This window comes from Ahaetulla prasina, chromosome 10 (assembly GCF_028640845.1).
Source record: "Ahaetulla prasina isolate Xishuangbanna chromosome 10, ASM2864084v1, whole genome shotgun sequence".
NCBI lineage: Eukaryota > Metazoa > Chordata > Lepidosauria > Squamata > Colubridae > Ahaetulla > Ahaetulla prasina.
The window spans coordinates 10,117,271-10,137,924 of record NC_080548.1 but is presented as its reverse complement, the minus strand read 5'-3'; the positions used below and the strand labels follow the sequence as shown (position 1 = coordinate 10,137,924).

At 44.1% G+C, this 20,654-nt stretch overlaps 1 protein-coding gene across 1 annotated transcript in view; it reads right to left on the bottom strand.

Annotated features, from left to right (window-relative positions):
* Positions 1-449: 449 nt before the first annotated feature.
* The window catches only part of DLGAP3 (DLG associated protein 3), a 56,713-nt gene continuing 36,508 nt past the window's right edge, over positions 450-20,654 (bottom strand). Inside the window, exons 7-10 of the mRNA XM_058195575.1 lie at positions 12,747-13,171; positions 7,290-7,381; positions 5,666-5,809; positions 450-668 (exon numbers count right to left, since the gene is read on the bottom strand). Coding sequence (XP_058051558.1) covers positions 450-668; positions 5,666-5,809; positions 7,290-7,381; positions 12,747-13,171 — 880 coding nt within the window. The remainder of the gene's footprint in view (positions 669-5,665; positions 5,810-7,289; positions 7,382-12,746; positions 13,172-20,654) is intronic.

Genomic DNA, 20,654 nt, shown 5'->3' with positions numbered 1-20,654 from the left:
AATATTGATGGGTCTAGAACCCACGGAGGTGGAGTGAACGGGGGTGGTGGGAGGGGGCCCGAGCCTGCAGGACAGTGAGAAAAGCTCATATATGGGGTTGATTTAAAGTGGAAGGGATAATGCCCACTGATGGAACAGGAGGCAAAGGTGATTAAGAAGAGGAAGGGAAGGAGATGAGGGTCCTGATGGATCCAAGGACAGCTTATGATATAGGCTGGTTGTTGCCGAGTCCTGCTGAGAGGGATGAGGGTAAGGGCCAGAACCTTAGTTTTCTCAACTGTCTTGTGTGAAGTTCATGGATTTCTCAGAAGTTCTTTCTTTTTAAAAAAAGTAGAGACTGGGTAGATCCTTGTGTTTCTCTCTTGGAAGAAACCGTGGAACATAGCCAGCAGATCCCAGAATGCTGTGCGCTCTGCCTGGCGGAGGGTTAGAAAAGGTGGCCCCAGCCCTCACAGTCTGGTCTGGGCCTCTGGGATGTAGATCTCGATGCTGTCCGCGCTCTCAGTAGCTGAGCTCTGGCGGAAGGAGGCAGCCCGCTTGGCTTCCAAGAGCCTCTTGCGGGCTTCTTGTCTCTGCCGGTCCACAGAGTCCAGAGATCGGTCCTTCACCGGGTGCAGCCGGGAGCGTGGTGGCTTCTTTGGTATCGGCGGAGGCACCTTCTTTTCCTCCTGCTAAAGAGAGAAAAAAAGACACACACAGAGAGAGGAGAGATGTGGAGAGAAAAGGTATAAGCCATCTATGAGTAAAAAGGAGATGTATCTGAAAAGGTTCCTGTGTCTTAGAAGACCAAGTGTGGCCACCGAGGAGAAGACAGCTTTTGCAGCCCTCCAGGATGGCCATCACAGAAGTTCACAATTAAGTTAGAAATGGATTTAGAAAACTCCTGCACAGAATTCTGGAAAGATTCACCTGAGGTCCTTTGTAGCCTTCATTGTTTTTAAGTACAAATTAAAACATCATTAATGTTATTGATTTCTTGGAGCCTTATGACTTCTTGGGTAATTACAGCATGACATCCACTGTTAAGTCCCAAAGGTACCTTTTCAAGAGGCAACTGGACGTTCTGGTTTTTCCTTGAAGCTGTTTTGCTTCTCATCCAAGAAGCATCTTCAGAAAAAAAAACCAGAAAGTCCAGTTGCCTCTTGAAAAAGTACCTTTGGGACACCCATGACTGACAATCTCCATAGACGTCCACTGTTAAGGTTGCTGATTCTACCTCTATCCCTTGCAAAATCCGATATAATTGCAAAACAATTTCTTAGAGGACATTGAATGGCTGTCTAAACTGATGTTATAGATTAGTGTTTCTAAACCTTAGTGTCAGGCAGAAACAATTGGACAGGTTAGAGTTCAAACTGGCTACCTTATTGTATTTATGCCGCCTCATCCATGTCTTAATGATGTGTAGGTCATCCTGGAGTTGAGCATGACTCTTGGTGATTCTGTATCCTGTATCAAAACTCTACCACTTTTAAACATCAGGTGGAACATTGATCACATCATCATCTTGTCTTTTGGGATCACACCCTATGGACATCATGATTTCTGGAATTATCATGCAGCTACGGAGGCTGATTTTGTTTAGCTTCTGAGTTCAGCCAAGGTTGACTAAGTGTTGTTGCTTAGGAGAGCTATGCGTATACAAATGTGTAATTTTATGCACATGTATTTATCACAAATATGCTCTGATGGAAGGACTGACGTGCTTTAAAATGCATATTGCCATATTTCTATCAACTTTGTTTATGGCCCAACTGCATGCATTTTTATATTTCTGGTACCCTAGAAATACTGCCATTAAAATTGTAGTTTTTGCCTGATGCATGAATGAACCTGACAAACTTTGGTTTCTTGATCATCTTAACCCCCTCTCTGTTTAGGAGATGGAATTGCTCTAACAAAAATGTGATTTTGACAGGGTTGGTTTCATGATCTATTTGGCTCCCTTTAGTTTTGCTGAAGTAATGCAGAAGGAGAAACAGAAAATGCAGATAAATGAAGAGCAAAGAAAGTTTTATTCCCACACTAGATCAACTTTCCATATCCTGGCGTTCCTGGGACATTTTAGCCACACACTCTGTGAATTAAAAAAACTGCTGTCCCAAGTCATCAGGATTAGGGATGGTGAAGAAATTCAGGGTGTGTGCAAATAATTTTAATTTCTCATTCTGCAGCCAGTCCACAAAGCAAAAGCTTTTCATTCAAATGTTTCCTTTTTACTGAATTTTGCAGTGCAGATTGTTTTTAAGGATAAGTGCATATTAGGGGAAAGTCTAAGATGATAGATAGATAGATAGAGGTAGACAAGCAGACAGACATGGATGATAGATAGATAGATAGATAGATAGATATAGGTAGACAGGCAGACAAACATGGATGATAGATAGATGATAGAAAAATAGATAGATAGATAATAGATACATAGATGATAGATAGATAGATAGATAGATAGATAGATAGATAGATAGATAGATAGATAGATAGATAGATATAGGTAGACAGGCAGACAGACATGGATGATAGATAGATGATAGAAAAATAGATAGATAGATAGATAGATAATAGATAGATAGATAGATGATAGATAGAAGATAGATAGATAGATAGATAGATAGATAGATAGATAGATAGATAGATAGATAGATGGCAATAATAGAGATGATAGATAGACAGACCTATGGATGACAGATATATACTGTAGATAGATGACAGAGATAGATGATAGAGATAATAGATAGAAGATTGATAGATGACAGATAGCAGATAGAACTAACGGATGGAGAAAATCAATATGATAGATTGATAGATAGATAGATAGATAGATAGATAGATAGACAGACAGAGATAGATAGATAGATAGATAGATAGATAGATAGATAGATAGATAGATAGATGATAGACAGCAGACAGAAGAGAGACAGAGGGAGAGTGAATACCCATGAATGTATGCATATCTATGTTCATTAAAATCATATACAAAAAAGAATTAAGGTTAAGGCCACTTAATTATTTGCAAAAAATGACATATATTTGGAAGAATCCTGGCTTTCCGCACCCTTAACATGGAAGATGGGGAAGAAAGATCTATGTAAAGGATCTGGGTTTGAAATGGGCTTTCTGCCATACTGGAGGTGATGAAGCTGATACGCTAAAGAGAACAGGCCTCTGGCTAGCACCCAACCCTACCAGCCAGACGTGCTGGCCTTAAGTCTGAAAGTGCCTAAAAAAGAAATATGTACAGCTGTGAGTGGATGCATGGAAGTCACTTGAGATGCACACACGCAGACACACAAGCGCACACAGAGTGAAAGAACAGACGCATTAAAACGAAACACATGGCAAAAATAAATAAATAAACCAAATCTGGAACTTGTTTCTCAGCCAAATTCTGAGCTTTTCCCCCACCTCTCTATTTTCGGGAAGTGTGGCTGTTTTCTTCCTTTCTTTTCTTCAAAATATAATGAAAGAGAACAAAGATTCACTAAAAATGCCCAATTATTTTGCCGCGGCTAGTAACACAGCTTTACAGAGATGGAAGTAAGGTGTGTGTGTGTGTGTGTGTGTGTGTGTGTAGGAGAAAAATAGCCATGATTGCTGTCTCTCAATCCTTTATCTCTTTTATGTTCAGCAAATCTCTCAGGCCACCTGTGAGACAAAGAAGCAAAAAGGCTCTGATGCGTGTTTAGCTGTGTTTGATTTATTTTTTCTTTCCTAAATTGGCAGATCTTTGGGAGATGTGTCTTTGTGGGAAAGAGTCCCTGGGACCAATAGAGTAACAATGACAATTTAACAGAGTTGGGAAGGGGCTTTGGAGGTCTTCTAGCCCAAACCCCCTTCTCAAACAGAAGTCTCTATATACCAGGGGTGAAATGTTACCGGTTCGGACCGGTTCTCCTGAACCGGTAGTTTAAAAATGCTACCGGTTCAGGCAAACTGGTATTTCCGACTATCAGCTGGGTGACGATCAGCTGTGACATGCGATTTATAGTATATTAGCTAGACTCATCGGATTTCCTGCTTTCTAGCTAATCTAAATCGTGTGGCACAACGGATCCCCCCCCTCGCTGTTCTACTTACCTTTGCAGACTCTGAAGGCTTCAAAATGTTCCTTTTTTAGTGCTGCACACTCGGTAGCAGATTCACAGAACTGGTAGCAGATTTCAGAGGATTTCACCACTGCTATATACCATTCTGGATAAATGGTTATTTAATGGTTATTTAAACCTCCAGTGATGGAGCATCCAGAACTTCTGGAGGAAAGCCATTCCACTGATTAAGTCTTCTCATTGTCAGGATATTTATTCCTTTGGATCTGTCTTTGATAAGTTGCCATCCATCACTTTTTGTCCTGCCTTCAGGTGCTTTGGAGCAGGGGTCTCCAAACTTGGCAACTTGAAGACTTGTGGACTCCAACTCCCAGTTAGCTTTGCTGGCTGAGGAATTCTGGGAGTTGAGGTCCACAAGTCTTCAAGTTGCCAAGGTTGGAGACCCCTGCTTTGGAGAATAGGTCAACCCCCTCCTCTCTGTGACAGCCCCTCAAATATTGGAAAACTGATATCGGGACCCCTAGTCCTTCTCTTCATTAGATTACAGGTAGTCCTTGATTTACAATAGTTCATTTAGTGACCACTCAAAGTTACAATGGCACTGAAAAAAGTGATGTATTACCATTTTTCACACGACTGTTAGAATATGGTCATGTGACTAAAATTTGGATGCTTGGCAGCTGACTCATATTTATGACAGTTGCAATATCCCAGGGTCATATGTGTCCTCCTGACAAGCAAAATCGATGGGAAAGCCAGGTTCACTTAACAACCATGTTACTAATTTAACCATTGCAGTGATTCACTTAACAACTGTGGCCAGAAAAGTCATAAAATGGGGCGAAATTCACTTACATGTTTCGCTTAGCAATAGAAATGTGGGACTCAATTCTGGTCGTAAGTCAAGGACTACCGGTACACATATCCCTTTCCTGCAACTGTTCATTGCATGGGGTCCCCCGTTCTGGAGTATTAATAGGAAAGACCCCAATGCAGCAAGCTGCCATTCTGGGTTTGTGAGCAAATGAGGCTCAAGGGTATAACTTTACTGGTGGGGCGAGCATAGAAAGCTGCTCTTGGTAACGCGGCTTTCAGGGAAACATCCATTGCTCTGCAGTTTCCCTGGCTGTTCATGCTTCCCAGTTTGAAAATGTTTGGTGGAAGAACTGCTGGCTGGATGTCATTCCTAGGAAGGGTGAGAAGCTGGGCAGGCCACTTAGAGAACTTCCTGTGAAATGCAAGATAGGACCTTCGAAAGGGCCTGTTCATTGTCTCATACATAGCCACAGTCCAGCCAACTCTTCTCTACTTGGACAGAAATTTCAAATTTCAAATGCAAATTTACTTTCATCAAACTTACTTGCATCAGATCAAAAAAGAGCCAATAGGAACACAAGCAAAGAAACACAAGCGAGCTAGAGAACTTCCTGTGAAATGCAAGATAGGACCTTCACTGTTTATTGCCTCATTCATGCCATTGTCCATCCAACTCTTCTCTACTTGGACAGACATTTCGGAAGCAAACTTACTTTCATCAGACTAAACAAGAGCCAGTAGGTCAGCAAAGAAATACAAGCAAGGGGTTTTATCCCTAGCCCCCTCCTCTTCTTTTTTTTTACCTTGGCCTCAATGGGCTTCCACCCGTTAGATTTGAGTTGCTGAAGTTCGGCAAACTTCATGCTGACGTCCTCAATTGAGAGCTGCAGGAGATCCCAGAATCCAGCCAGATCCTGGAAAGTGGGCATGGGGAAAGCATTGGGATCCTTCCAGGAAGAAAAGGAAAAAGAAAAACCGTTTAGAGTTTGGTAGAGTCAGATTTTGGTCTGCTGCAAGAGCGATTGCGTGATGTGGGCAAAAACATGAAGAGGGCATCCTTAAAGGTGAGATCAAAACTCTGCCTGTTTTTTAGTGTGGAGTATGGAACATCAAAAGCATTGGGGTGGCTGATTTATTGACTTTTGGACCACACTAGGGGTGAAATCCAGCAGGTTCTGATAGATTCTGGAGAACTGGTAGCAGAAATTTTGAGCAGTTTGGCAAACCGGCAAATACCACCTCTGGCTGGCTCCAGAGTGGGGAGGGAATGGAGATTTTGCAATATCCTTCCCCTGCCACGCCCACCAAGCCATACCACGCCCACCAAGCCACACCCACCAAATCACACCACATCCACCAAGCCACACCCACAGAACCAGTAGTAAACAAAATTGGATTTCACCACTGGACCACACCCTGTAAACCTTCCTGATCTGCAGGGAACGAAAGTTTAAGAACATTCAGAAGACATTGTCTTTGTCCATTTCTGGTTCAGTATGGCACGTGGCATTTTCAATGACAACTTGGCATCTACTGTTACATCACGTCCAGGGAAAACTGGCTGAACTCACAGGTAGCATGGACAAGTTTTACAACTCCCTCTTTTCTTCCAAAATCTCAGAAGGTGGCAGCACCAGACTGACCATTGTGTAAATTGAAACATCAGGAGGAACCATCAGGAATTCAGGGTTAAAGGCAGTGGTGGGATTCAGCCAGTTCGTCCCACTTCAGGAGAACCGTTGTTAACTTTCTGAGCAGTTTGGCAAACTGGTTGTTGGAAGAAATCATTAGGGCAGAGAAGCGGTTGTTAAATTACTTGAATCCCACCACTGGGTAGAAGTTAGACATCAAATCAACCAACTGAGAAGAAATTTGTGGCAAGCTAATATTGCATTAGGGACGCGGTGGCTCAGGGGCTAGGACGTTGAGCTTATCAATTGAAAGGTCGGCAGCTCAGCGGTTCAAATCCCTAGCGCTGCCGTGTAATGGGGTGAGCTCCCGTTACTTGTCCCAGCTTCTGCCAACCTAGCAGTTTCGAAAGCATGTAAAAATGCAAGTAGAAAAAATAGGGACCACCTTTGGTGGGAAGGTAACAGCGTTCTGTGCGCCCTTGGCATTGAGTCATGCCGGCCACAGGACCACAGAGACATCTTCGGACAGCGCTGGCTCTTTAGCTTTGAAACGGAGATGAGCACCGCCTCCTAGAGTCGGCAACGACTAGCACGTATGTGCGAGGGGAACCTTTACCTTTAATATTGCATTGTTGCCAAGGAAGTCTCTGGACATGACTGTGAAGTCACCAGAAACTGAATTCTTGGAGAAAGCTGGACTTTTTTTAGACCACTCCAAATTTGGAAGGCACGTTAAGAAAGCCTATTATAATATACTATATATAAATGTATATCATATATCAGATATTCCCCTCACCATATTTTGCTGACAGAGTCGGTAAAACTGCTGGACTTTCTGGCTCATCAGGAGCTGGGCACTGCCAACCGCACTACGGATCTTCTCAAGAACTGGACAGGAACAAGATAAAGCAAGAAAATCAATGGAAACGGTCACGATCGGGATAAATTTGAAGTCTGCTCTGTACTAGTGATTCTTGATAGTTCCTTTCTCTGCATGACAAATCAGCTTGCAAGAGCCTTCAACCTTGGCAACTTTATGACTTGTGGATTTCAACTCCCAGAATTCCTCAGCCAGCAAAGCCAGGGGTGAAATGCTCCTGGTTCGGACTGGCTCGCCTGATCCGGTAGCGATGGTGGCTGCTGGTTCAGAGAACAGGTGGCAAAAATCCCTGCCCCCCCGCCACTGCTGAGCTGCACCATCAGCAGAGGTGTTTTTTTTTTACTTTTAAAAGCAGTTTTTCTTCAGCCGAAAATATGCCTTTAAAAGTAAAAAAAAAAGCCTTTGAGGATCCTGCGGCTCAGCTGAGATCCTCAGAGCCTTTAAACTCTTTTTTTAAACAACAGCAAAAAAAAAAGGTTTAAAAGGCTCCTCTGGCAATCCCACCTGAGTTCCTCATCACCAGAACCTTAAAAGACATGTTTTCTTTTTAAGAGGTTCTGGGCTGCCGCGAGGCAAGCCTCATAGGATCGTCAGAGGAGCCTTTTAAAAACTTTTTTTCCTCTGGCGATCCCAGAGGAGTTTCCTGATCCTCACAGGCTTTTAAAATCACTTTTTAACAGCCCACATTTACAAGAGCCCCCACCCATGCCCACCCAATCGCCCCTTCCCCCACTTACCTATAATTACTGCTCCTTTCGGGCTCGCAAACCATGGCTTTTGCAATCAGTTGCATCAGCTAGCAACTGATCTTGCCTATCTAAAATCCATGTGCCTGAATCTGCCTGTTTTGCTGGCTGAGGAACTCTGGGAAATGAAGTCCACATACCTTAAAGTTACTAAGGTTGGAGACCCCTGATCTAAAAAATATAAATAAAATAAAATAATAAAATAAAATATTTGTGCAGCTTTCTGAGATTTGGTGTTTTTTCTGTAGTGTTTCACTCTAACTACACAAACACACAAAATCTCAAAAAGTTGTATGTGGAATTTTGTGTGTGAGTGTATGTGTGTGTGTCAGTTGTGTTGTGTTGTGTTGTGTTGTGTAAAGTGTGAAAGTTGGTTTTTGAGCTTTTTGTGACTGTGTGAGGTTCCTGCTTGTTGAAGGGCCATTTTGGGTGAAGTACAGCTGCGTTTACATTGTGTGTGAATCAGTTGTGTTGTTTTGTGTTGTGTGTGTGTGTGTCAGTTGTGTTGTGTTGTGTTGTGTAAAGTGTGAAAGTTGGTTTTTGAGCTTTTTGTGACTGTGTGAGGTTCCTGCTTGTTGAAGGGCCATTTTGGGTGAAGTACAGCTGCGTTTACATTGTGTGTGAATCAGTTGTGTTGTTTTGTGTTGTGTGTGTGTAAAGTGTGAAAGTTGGTTTTTGAGCTTTTTGTGGCTGTGTGAAGTGTGAAGTGTGAAGTGCAGCTGCTTTTAAATTGTGTGTGAGTGTGTTGTGAGTCTGTTGTGTTGTATTGTATGTGTGTAAAGTGTGAAAGTTGGTTTTTGGTACCTCTTATTGTTTTTTATACTTTTGTTTATTATTGTTATTATTTATTGTTATTGGCCACACCCACCCAGTCATCTGACCACCAAGCCACACCCACCAATTAAGCCACGGCCACAGAACCAGTAGGGAAAATTTTTAGATTTCACTCCCGCTGGAGACCCTTGAATGACATTGCATAAGTTTTTGCATTTAAAGAGCAATCTTTTATTTTTTTAAGACAAGGCAACCAGCATCGACAGAAGCTTATTAATGCTGGAGTTGAAACAAGCTTGGAAGAAGATGCTAATTCTTTGGAAAACTGGCCTTTACAATAGGCAAAAAGCCCCCAAATTTGGCATCAAGAGCCGATTTCCTCCAGATGCAAATAACAACTTCAGAGGAGTTCCTCCTTCCCATCTAAATGGCTGAAAGGATGAAATTCCTCTCCCCTTTCCATGCTTGCTGCTACCTGGGGAATATCCAACCCCATGCATTTTATTTCCATGTTTCAGAGATGGCATGTTAATTACAAGAGATCAAGGGCATATGCCCAGGAATGGAAAAAAAATCTCTACCTATTATTATACATTTCTATATGAACCTTCCAGTTGCTTTGCTATTTATGTGTTATAAGGAAATCTGTGAAAAATTACGCTAACCATGAATAAAATAAAAGTTGGGTGGGTTTATTTTTATGTACTATGTTGGCTTAGTTTAGTGAGTGAACTCAGTTCTACCCACAATAGGAACAGGGACTGCATGTCTGTACAAATGTTGTGGAATTGCACTTCCTACAACCAATAGCATTTCTATCTCCCTCTCTTCTGCCTTTCTTTCTCATCCTTTCTCTCTCTCTCCTTCCTGCCCCCTCCCTCTCTATTGTAGCAGAGCGGGTACTCAGCCGTTTGCACCGGTTCATTAAAACCGTTGGCGGAAATTTGGCCAAGGTTGCCGAACTGGTAGCAATGGCCGGCTGGCCACACCCCAAAACCGGTCCCCTGGTCGCCGCTTGCTCACCCCACCTGCCATGTCCGTGGCCGCCATGTTCTTCGTGCACATGCATCCCATTGCCTTGCAATGGGATGTGCATGTGCGAAGAACATGGTGGCAATGGCACGGCAGCAGCTTTTTCTGCGATCTCTGGTACTTTTTGGTGGCCTGCGGCCAGCCACCACTTCTTTGTCAGCCACTTTCCATCAGCAGCAGCTGGCTGGGGGCCACTGAAAACTCCAACCAGCTTGCCTTCTGGACTCTGGACCAGCCACCGTGGAAGGTAAGCAGCCTGAACAAAGAGATGGTAGTGGGGGAAAAAGCAGGGCTAGGCCCAGGGCTGCTAAAGGAGGGGAAATGGAGGTGACTGGTGAAGGGAGGGCAGGAGTAGATAGGTGGAAATTCCAAAAATGTTCCTACCTTTTCCTGTGGGTATGGCTAGGTGTGTGTGTGTGGGTCATGTGACTGAGTGGGTGTGGGCGTGAGTGACATCAAGTTGGCCACGCCCACTCAGTCACATGCCCCTTCTAGCCACGCCACCCGAACCGTTAGCAAAAATTTTTGAAGCCCACCACTGGTGTGTATGTGTGTATGAGAGAGAAGGCAGGACACAGTTTCAATCACATGACCCAGTCGCCATCTCGACTTCTTACTTTCTTTGGGATAGCATTGTCTATCATACAACCCTCTCTCTCCTGGCTCATAGTTATGGTTCATGAGTTTCTAGAAGTAAGCAGATAATAATACATCCCTGAGATAAAGCAATAATGATAATGCTAATAATAACATCAAGCAACTTCTGCCAATCCCAGGTCCTTGGGAAGAACTCAAGGGGTGGATAAAATGTGTATAATGTGTTACTTGAAATAGATTCAGAAAGGGACTTGGTAAAGGACTGTATGATAAAGTGAGCACAAAATTTTCAGGAGCCAATATTATTGGAAACTTGGGAAAAAATTTGGGTTAGAAATGTTAAATTCACGCAGGCACAGAATCTGAGGGAAAATTTTTATAAAATGTTTTATAGATGGCACTTAGATCCTAAGAAATTATCGTGTATGTACCCAGATATGCAAGCAAAATGTTGGAGATGCAATTGTGATGATGCTACATATTTTCATGTATGGTGGACTTGTAAGGATATAAAGGCCTTTTGGATAAAAATTTGGTGGATTTTACAAAATGTTTTGAAAAAGAAGATAAAGTTCCTGCCGCAATTTTTTTTGTTGGGAATTATTACGGACTGTACAGTAATTGAGACTAAATTGATTTTAAATCTAATAACAGCAGCAAGATTACTAATAGGACAATACTAGAAGAAAAAAGAACTACCTACAATAGAAGAATGGATATTGAAAGTTGCCAATTTGGCTGAGATGGCGAAGATATCAGCCTTTTTGAAAGACAATACGCAAGAAAGATACTTAAAGGAATGGAAAAAATGGATTGACTATATTCAAAGTAGATATCAGACTAAGAGTTATCAGACTGTTTTTGAATGATTATGATGTATTATTTTTGTTTGTTTTCGGGGGAAGTTAGGAATTGATGATTGCAGGGGTATAATTAAGTTGGGATGAAATTTTTTTAGCATATGTTTGTTTTATTTTTAACTATACCTTGTGCTCGTTCCGGGAAGCCGGGGAGGGGTTGTGAAGGAGGGGAGGGGGGGGAAAGGGGGAAAAATTTTCTGTAAAACTTTTTGAATTAAAAAAAAAAAAAGAGGTGGATAAAATGCCAAATCCAGCCTAAACATCTGGTTGACCGTATGACATGTTCTACTTTCTACCTCAAGATACTGGAGAATATCTTGATTTCACTTGGAAATGGTTTTGAGCTAACTCTATTATTGGATGTGGGAGAGGAGGCAACATCTGCTGCTGTTGTTTACCGTGACATATCTTTCCAGCCCTCTGAAACCTCTCCCACCCAGAAAAAGTTTCACGAAAGAGTTTTTTTTCCTTGGGACTGAATCAATGTGTGGAAAAAGTCAAAGTGATAGTGGGTCTCTGGAGAGTTGGCTCTACAAGTCAGAGAGGACATTCAAACACCTCCTTAATACAGATAGTCCTCAACTTACAACGGTAACTGAGTCCAGAATTATGATCATAAGTTGTGCCAATTACTAAATGGGTCATCGTATGACCAACCAGATTTTACAACTTGTTTTGTGGTGGTTGTGAAGTGAATCACCATGGTCACTAAGCAAATTCATGCTTATTAAGTGAACGCCACGGTTGTTAAACAAATCTGTTGTCTGCAATGGGTGCATTTTGCTGAAAGTTTGGTCAAAATTGTTATAAATTGCAGTCACATGACTGCACGAGGCTGCCAATATTAGTAAATGTGAACCGGTTCCCAAGCACCAAAAATAGGATCGTGTGACTACAGGGGCCCCTTTGTCACCAGAACTTCAAACCCAGATCAAAAATACCATTTTGGTGGGTGGGGTGTCTCGTAACTTTGAACGGTCATTAAATGACTAGTTGTAACCGGAGGACGATCTGTAATCAAGTAAATGAAGGCATTTCAAGAGGAGTCCCTGGATGTATTTTTCCCTTTTAAAAGTGTTTGAATAAGCAAATTATTTATGTAACGCCAGGATGACAATTTCTGCATAGTCCTCACCGATATTTTCTGTAATCTAAAAGCAACTTGAAATGCAGCACCTATTTATGGCTTTTGATTTATTGGTCTGAATGTTGGATACTACTCATGGCAATAATCGTTTCGCTCTCTAGTTAGGTATTAATTTTCTTGTCCGAAATATGTTCAGCCACAGAGCCCTACAGTTTGGCTTGTGCCCAGGAACAGTGCAGATGGAGCTGCCCAACCTCCTGGCCCTGGGGAGACTCACTCTCTTCCGGAAGATCGTAATCTTCTGCCTCCAGTTCCATCTGCTGGCACCAGCCTTCCATCTTTTCCACCTCGGCCTGCAATAACTTGATGAACCACTCGCCGTCCCGGTGGCAAGGCGACGCTCGGCCAGAATCCGGCAGGCTGCGGGAGCCTCGGTCCATCCAGGACTCCTGTCGTGGCACTTCCACCGTGTCGTATTGCATTTGGTAGTCCTCCCGATAGGCCCACTGCCCTTGCGTGTGAACGGTTTTGTAGACGGAATATTGCCGCGTGGATTCGGGCTCGGAGGAGTGCCGCTGGAAGGAACGTCCAAACTGAAGGGCCTTGTCCTCGGTGGCCACGGCCAGCCCAGCCAAGCCTTCGAGCTCTAAGTCAGCCTGCACCCCTGCTGTCACACTGTTGGACCGCTTGAACCGAGCACGCCTGAGATAAAGAGGAGAAAGGATTAGAGTTCCCTGTGTGATGCAATATAGTAGGGGAGGTGGATTCTCAGGAGGGAGGGGCTGCCTTCCAAAGGAGTAAGAGGCAACTCAGCTCTAATATTTTGTGTGAGAGAAAGAGGATGAAGACAGCCTCTCCCTCATAGTTCCCAAAATATGTTGTAGATCGGTGGTCTCCAACCTTGGCAACTTTAAGCCTGGAGGACTTGAACCCCCTGAATTCCCGAGCCAGCTTTGCTGGCTGGGGATTTCTGGGAGTTGAAGTCCACCAGGCTTAAATTTGCCAAAGTTGGAGACCTCTGTTGTAGATGCAGATAGTAGAGTTTTTAGTCTGGCAAGACTCTGTCTATAGCTGCGGGAACAATAAAAAGCTTAGTTTGGAGGAATCATATGTCATTCTTGGTTCAAGGTATTCTATGTATTCTTGGTATTCTTGGTATTCTTGGTATTCTATAACGCAAAGCAATTCAATGGGTTCAATTCAATCCAGTAGGTTCTACTTTGATCATGAAGTTGAGTCATCTGGAACAAGTCTTTTTTCCAATCCTATTGTACAAAACTTTCTCATATACGTAGCTTTTGGAAATTGCATGTTGTAAACTGAACAGCCCTCTGTCAGTTTTGGAAGGCAATTTTATTTTGTTGGGGGTGTTCCTTGGAACCCTGATACCCTCTCTCAACAGAGGGGGAGGGATACAACATCAATCTCCAGTCTACAACACAGTCCTTTCAACAGTTCCACACCCATTTGCACCACTCAGGTGACCCTTATGACACAGATAAACCTGCAGGTGACCTTAACAACTTGCTAAAAGAATGCAAATGACCAACTGTCTGCAAGGGGTATAAATCCTTCCATTCCCCATCATTCAATCAGAGGTGAAGAAGCTTCTTGGATGAGAAACGAAACGTCTTAAAAAAAAACCCCCAAAAAACCCCAACAACCAGAAAGTCCAGTTGCCTCTTGAAAAAGCACCTTTGGAACAACCATGACCTGGATGTCTGAGAATCTCCATAGACATTTATGCATGTTATAAAGTTCTTTCTCAACCATTGGGGAGGGGCATATAAACCTGGGGGTGATTCAGTGACATTACCATAGAGAGGGTAAAGCTAGAATGCTCAGCCCCTCTTTGTAATTGGTGGTCAAAATATATTAGAGTTGGGCATGCAAAATGGGAATGGATTTCCCTGGCATGGATATATATATATTTTACCATTCTCTTGGAACACGTCAGTTTTCTCCTGGAATGTGCTAATCTGTGCAATCCAGAGACGGTTTGATAGTTCTAGATCAGGGGTATCCAAACTTGGGAACTTTAAGACTTGTGGACTTCAACTCCCAGAATTCCTCAGCCAGCTTTGCTGGGGGTTGAAGTCCACAAGTCTTAAAGTTGCCAGGTTTGGACACCCCTGTTTGTTGTGTCTGCGCCCCCCGAACCGGGCCCCCTGCCAGAAAGTGACTCGGAAAGTGAGGGGGAAGGACCATCAGGACTTACCTCTGGAGCACCGGCTCCTCTGGCTTAGCTCCAGAAGCCAGAGGCAGGCCAGGTGGAGGAGATAATGAGGCCTCCGTCCCCTGACTCTCTCCCCCCAGGCCACGCCTCCAGACCTGGCTGATGGCAACCAGACCTGGCTAGATCCCAGGTTTTGGAGATGCGAGAGGCGGCTACAACAAAGGAAGGGGTGGGGCAGGCCTAGAGAGTGCTGAGTCACGGAGCCACACCCCACAAAGTATAAAAGCAGCCCTGGCTGCTCTTTTGCTCCATGACAAGCAAAAATTGAGCTGAACTCTTTGACTCATGGAGAAGTGAGCTGAACTCTTTGACTCGTGGAGAATTGAGCTGAACATTCGGCCTGGATTGCTGACTTCTTGGTTGACCGGCAACCCCAAGATAAGGGAGACTTTGGCAGGCAGCTGCAGATTCCCTGCCAGGACTGATAGCAGCTGTGAACTCAATTACTGGCTCGTTTAGCCAGCTCGCATGGCTGAGGCCGGGAGGGGACAGAACACTGTTCTAGATGTTCACTGACTGACAAAGAAAGTGGTTCATGGTTTCCAGAGCTGCTTCATCTTTGAATCCGAATCCTAAGAGAGTTTCCTTTTCCAGCCAATTTAGTTCTACAAATGCATGAACTACTTTGGGGCCCAGGAATTAGAATGTCTAAATTATATGGGGAACTTTGGGAAAAAGTGTCTTTGACATCCAGGAGAGACATGATAGCTGTCTTCCAATATTTGAGGGGCTGCCACAGAGAGGAGGGAGTCAAGTTATTTTCCAAAGCACTTGAAGGCCTGACAAGGAATAATGGATGGGAACTGACCAAGGAGAGATTCAACCTAGAATAAGGAGAAGTTTTCTGACAGTGAGAACAATCAACCCATGGAACAGAAGTTTCCTTCAGAAGTTGTGGGAGCTTCATCACTGGAAGCTTTTAAGAAGAGACTGGACTGCTATCTGTCCAAAATGGTGTAGGGTTTCCAGCTTGGGTGGGGGGTTGGATTAGATGACCTAAAGGGTCCCTTCCAACCTTGTTAATCTGTATCTCTTTCTGCAACAAAGCTGCTGGGTCCCAGAGGCAGGAACAAGAGTCAGAAAAACTCTCAACAAGCAGGAACAAATTCCATGCCTTCTTGTTTGAGCATCAACCTCCCTTGCATTTCCTGGCCTGTTTCTATGGCAACCAGTGTTGCATGGATGCTAAAGGACCAGAGAGAGACTGAGTGCAGCAGAGGATGTGCTGGCCAATTGCTCACAAGAAGAAGAAAAGGGTATCTATCTAGGTACCTAAAAATTCAAGGTTCTGTGTGCTAAATAGCAGGGATATCAGGTTAGACCAGGGGTCTGCAAACTTGGCTCTTTTAAGACTTGTGGACTTCAACTCCCAGAGTTCTGGGAGTTGAAGTCCACAAGTCTTAAAAGAGCCAAGTTTGCAGACGCCTGGGTTAGACAGTCACAAAATTATTATAAACCTGAGTTTCTGGCTTGAGTGCTTATTCTGCTTTCAGAGTCAGGAATGCTCCCTGCCATGATTCGGACTGATGAGTCCCTACTCATTCCCACGCTACACAGGGAATCCTTGATTTACAACAGTTCATTTACTTCAAAGTTACAACAGCATTGGAAGAAGTGACTTATGACTGTGTGTCACACTTACAACCATTGCAGCATCCCCATAGTCATGTGAACATCCAAATTCAGATGCTGGGCAACTGACTCATATTGTTGTGTCTTGTCCGCTCTCACCGCAGCCGGGGTCTGCTTATCTGCTCCCGAACACGGAGGAATGTATGCCTCCCGGCCCCAGTCCTGGCTCCATGCCCAGACAAGCTGCAGAGGAGGGGGCACCTCCCGGTCCCAGTCCTGGCTCCATGCCCAAGCAGGCTGCAGAGGAGGGAGCACCCCCCGGCCCCAGCCCTGGCTCCATGCCCAGGCAAACGGAGCAGCTAGACCCCTCCCCCTCCTCCACAGCATGTGAGCCTGAGGAAAGTTTACTTCCAACAACAGCTGATTGGAGTGACCCTCGCATCAGAAGACTGGATAGGCGGAGGCAACAGAAGGAAGGGAGGGGCAGGCCTTAATGAGTGCTGAGTCATGGAGCCACACCCCATGGCCTATATAAAGGATCTGCTTTCTGGCAGTCTCTGAGTCAGGCAAAGTCGAACTTATCTTGCTGAAGTCACTTACTGGTCTCCTGCCTGCCCTGAGGACTTTGCTAGGACTTTGGGCAGAGCTGCAGAGGCAAGCCTGATTCGGATTTCCCTGACCCGGCTGTCAGCGGAGGAGTGGGACACGACACATATTTATGATGGTTGCAGCATCCCGGGGTCATGCGATCACCTTCTGTGACCTTCTGACAAGCAAAGTCAATGGGGAAGCCAGATTCGCTTAACAACCATGTTAGTAACTTAACAACTGCAAGTGATTCATTTGACGACTGTGGCAAGAAAGGTTGTAAAATGGGGTCAAACTCATTTAGCAACTGTCTCGCTTAGCAACAAGAATCTGGGACTCACTTATGAGCGTAAGTCGAGGACTACCTCTATTAGGTTGTCCCAAGCCTGTATGTACGGGTCTTGTATAAGCCATTATGATATCCCATCCATCATCCATCCCATCCATCCCATCCCATCCCATCCATCGGTCGAAGACGGTGTTGACAGGGGGGGCAGAGGTCGGCCCCGAGACGCCTCACTTGTGGGGTGCCGCAGGGGTCGATTCTCTCGCCCCTTCTGTTCAACATCTATATGAAGCCGCTGAGTGAGATCATCAGTGGCTTCGGTGTGAGGTACCAGCTGTACGCTGATGACACTCAGCTGTACTTCTCCACACCGGGCCACCCCAACGAAGCTATCGAAGTGCTGTCCTGGTGCCTGGAAGCTGTACGGGTCTGGATGGGGAGAAACAGGCTCAAGCTCAATCCCTCCAAGACAGAGTGGCTGTGGATGCCAGCACCCCGGTACAGTCAGTTGCAGCCGCGGCTGACTGTTGGGGGCAAGTCATTGGCCCCAATGGAGAGGGTGCACAATTTGGGCGTCCTCCTGGATGGACGGCTGTCCTTTGAAGATCATTTGACGGCCGTCTCCAGGAGAGCTTTTTACCAGGTTCGCCTGGTTCGCCAGTTGCGCCCCTTTCTAGACCGGGATGCCCTATGCACGGTCACTCATGCTCTCGTGACGTCTCGTCTGGATTACTGCAATGCTCTCTACATGGGGCTCCCCTTGAGGAGCACCCGGAGGCTCCAGTTAATTCAGAATGCGGCTGCGCGGGTGATAGAGGGAGCCCCTCGTGGCTCCCATGTTACATCAATCCTGCGCAGACTGCACTGGCTACCTGTGGCCTTCCGGGTGCGCTTCAAGATTTTGGTAACTATCTTCAAAGCGCTCCATGGCATAGGGCCGGGTTACTTATGGGACCGTCTGCTGCTACCGAATGCCTCTCACCGACCCGTGCGGTCTCACAGAGAGGGACTCCTCAGGGTGCCATCGGCTAGGCAGTGCCGGCTGGCGATGCCCAGGGGAAGGGCCTTCTCTGTGGGGGCTCCCACCCTCTGGAACGAACTTCCCCCAGGATTCCGCCAACTTCCTGACCTTCTAACCTTTTGCCGCGAGCTTAAGACACATCTATTTATCTGCGCAGGACTGGACTAGAATTTTAAATTTTGAATTTGGTTTTAATGGGGTTTTATTATTTGTATTGCTATTTTTAATTATTCGGCCTTATGTAATAAGTTTTTTAATGGATGTTTTATCGTGTATTTATATGTATATTTTATCTGGCTGTGAACCGCCCTGAGTCCCTAGGGAGATAGGGCGGTATACAAATGTGAAAAATAAATAAATAAATAAATAAATAAATAAAATCATTTTCACGGTTGCTACCAGGCATAAGAAATCGGGAACAACAGTTTTTCAACTTTTTTCTTTCACCAAGCAGGGCTGGCCTAAAATTTTAATTGTAGGTTTGTTAGTGGGGTTTTTAAGGGATTTAATTTATTTAAAATTTTATACATCTATTTTAATTATTCAGCGTATCGAATTAGATTTTTAATGAATATTGTATTTTAAATTTTTTGATATCTATGTTTTATCTTGCTGTACACCGCCCTGAGTCCTCGGAGAAGGGCGGTATAAAAATGTAAATAATAAATAAATAAATAAATAAATGAGTACAAGTTTATTCCATGCTAACTGTAAACAAGAATCTGACCTACTAATAGTCAAGACAAATTGGTGGTAGATAAGACTCAGTGGAATTCAAAGGGGACTGGACTTAGATCTCTTGTGGGCATGAAGGGACTCCAAATGGATGACATACTTGATCCCTCCCTTCAGCCCAGTCTGGTTGTCTCCTACAGTGGCATTATCATAAAAAAAGATGTTGAGATTCTAGAAAGAGTAAACGAGGAGAGCAGCTAAGATGTTTAGGGGACTAGAGGCTAAAGCATATCAAGAATGGTTTCAGGAATTGGGCACGTCTGGTTTAATGAAAGTAAGGACTAGAGGTGATACGATAGCAGTGTTCCAAAATCTAAGGGGCTGCCACAAAGAAGAGGGGTGGGTGTGTGTCAACCTATTCTCCAAAGTACCTGAAGGTAGGATAAGAAGCAATGGATGAAAACTAATCAAGGAGAGAACCAACCTAAAATTAAGGAAACATTTCCTGACAGTTAGAACAATTAATCAGTTGAATGCCTCCAGAAGCGCTGGGTGGAGGTTTGCAAGAAGAGATTGGATAATCATTTGTCTGGAATGATATAGAGTTTTCTGCCTGAACAGGGGATTGGACTAGAACACCTGCAAGTGTCAACCCTGAAAGGAGCCTGGCTGAAGCCATCTTGGAGGCTTCAGGGTTGCCACACAATGATGGGAGGGGGGAAATAGATGGGGTTTTGTAGCTAAAGCAATAATGTTTTCTTGTGGGAACAAAGCAGTGGTGGGTTTCAGCCAGTTTGCACCACTTTGGGAGAACCGGTTGTTAACTTTCTGAACAGTTTGGCAAACCGGTTGTTGGAAGAAATCATTAGGGCAGAGAACCGGTTGTTAAATTACTTGAATCCCACCACTGGAACAAAGGACATTCTCACAGGTGACTGGCCAGAAGAGGAGCAAGCAACCCAGCAACTGGCCAATGTCTGGATTGGACAGTGTGACCAGTGACTTGGGGGGAAAAGGGAAACTTTTACTTCTAATCAGGTGAAAACTACGGAAAATTTCAGAGTCGGCTTTCACCAATATGATGTATCCAATAAACTGTTCTTTGAGGAACTCGCTTGCCTCGGAGTTTTGTTTTCTTTGGGTGCATTACTTGGAACACTGACACCATGATCCCTTCAATTCTGTTATTCTGTTATTTCTGATGTTACTTGCCTTGCCTGCCTTTCCACAGATGCTCATGACCCTGGGTCTACCAGACATGTTGCATTTGGGGATGATGGGAGTTGAAGTTCAACAGATCCAAATCACTCTAAGATTGGAATGCCAAAGTCAGCCCAACTGAAATTCCTAATGTTCATGGCAGGTGGATGACATTCCCTAAATGCAGGCTATGTACTCTGGTAGTTTTCACTTAATGTGAAAATTAATTTTATTAAATAAAATTAATGTCCAGAAATATTTTACAAGAAGACTTATCTACTCCTCTGAATACAACAAAATACCGTATGCCACCAGACTTGAAATCCTGGGTTTAGAAAATTTAGAACTACGCCGCCTTCGACATGACTTGAGTTTAACTCATAGAATCATCTATTACAATGTCCTTCTTGTCGAAGACTACTTCAGCTCCAATTGCAACAATACACGAGCAAACAATAGATTTAAGCTTAATGTTAACCGCTCCAATCTTGATTGCAGAAAATATGACTTCAGTAACAGAGTTGTTAATGCTTGGAATAAACTACCGGACTCTGTGGTCTCTTCCCAAAATCCCCAAAGCTTCAACCAAAAACTGTCTAATATTGAC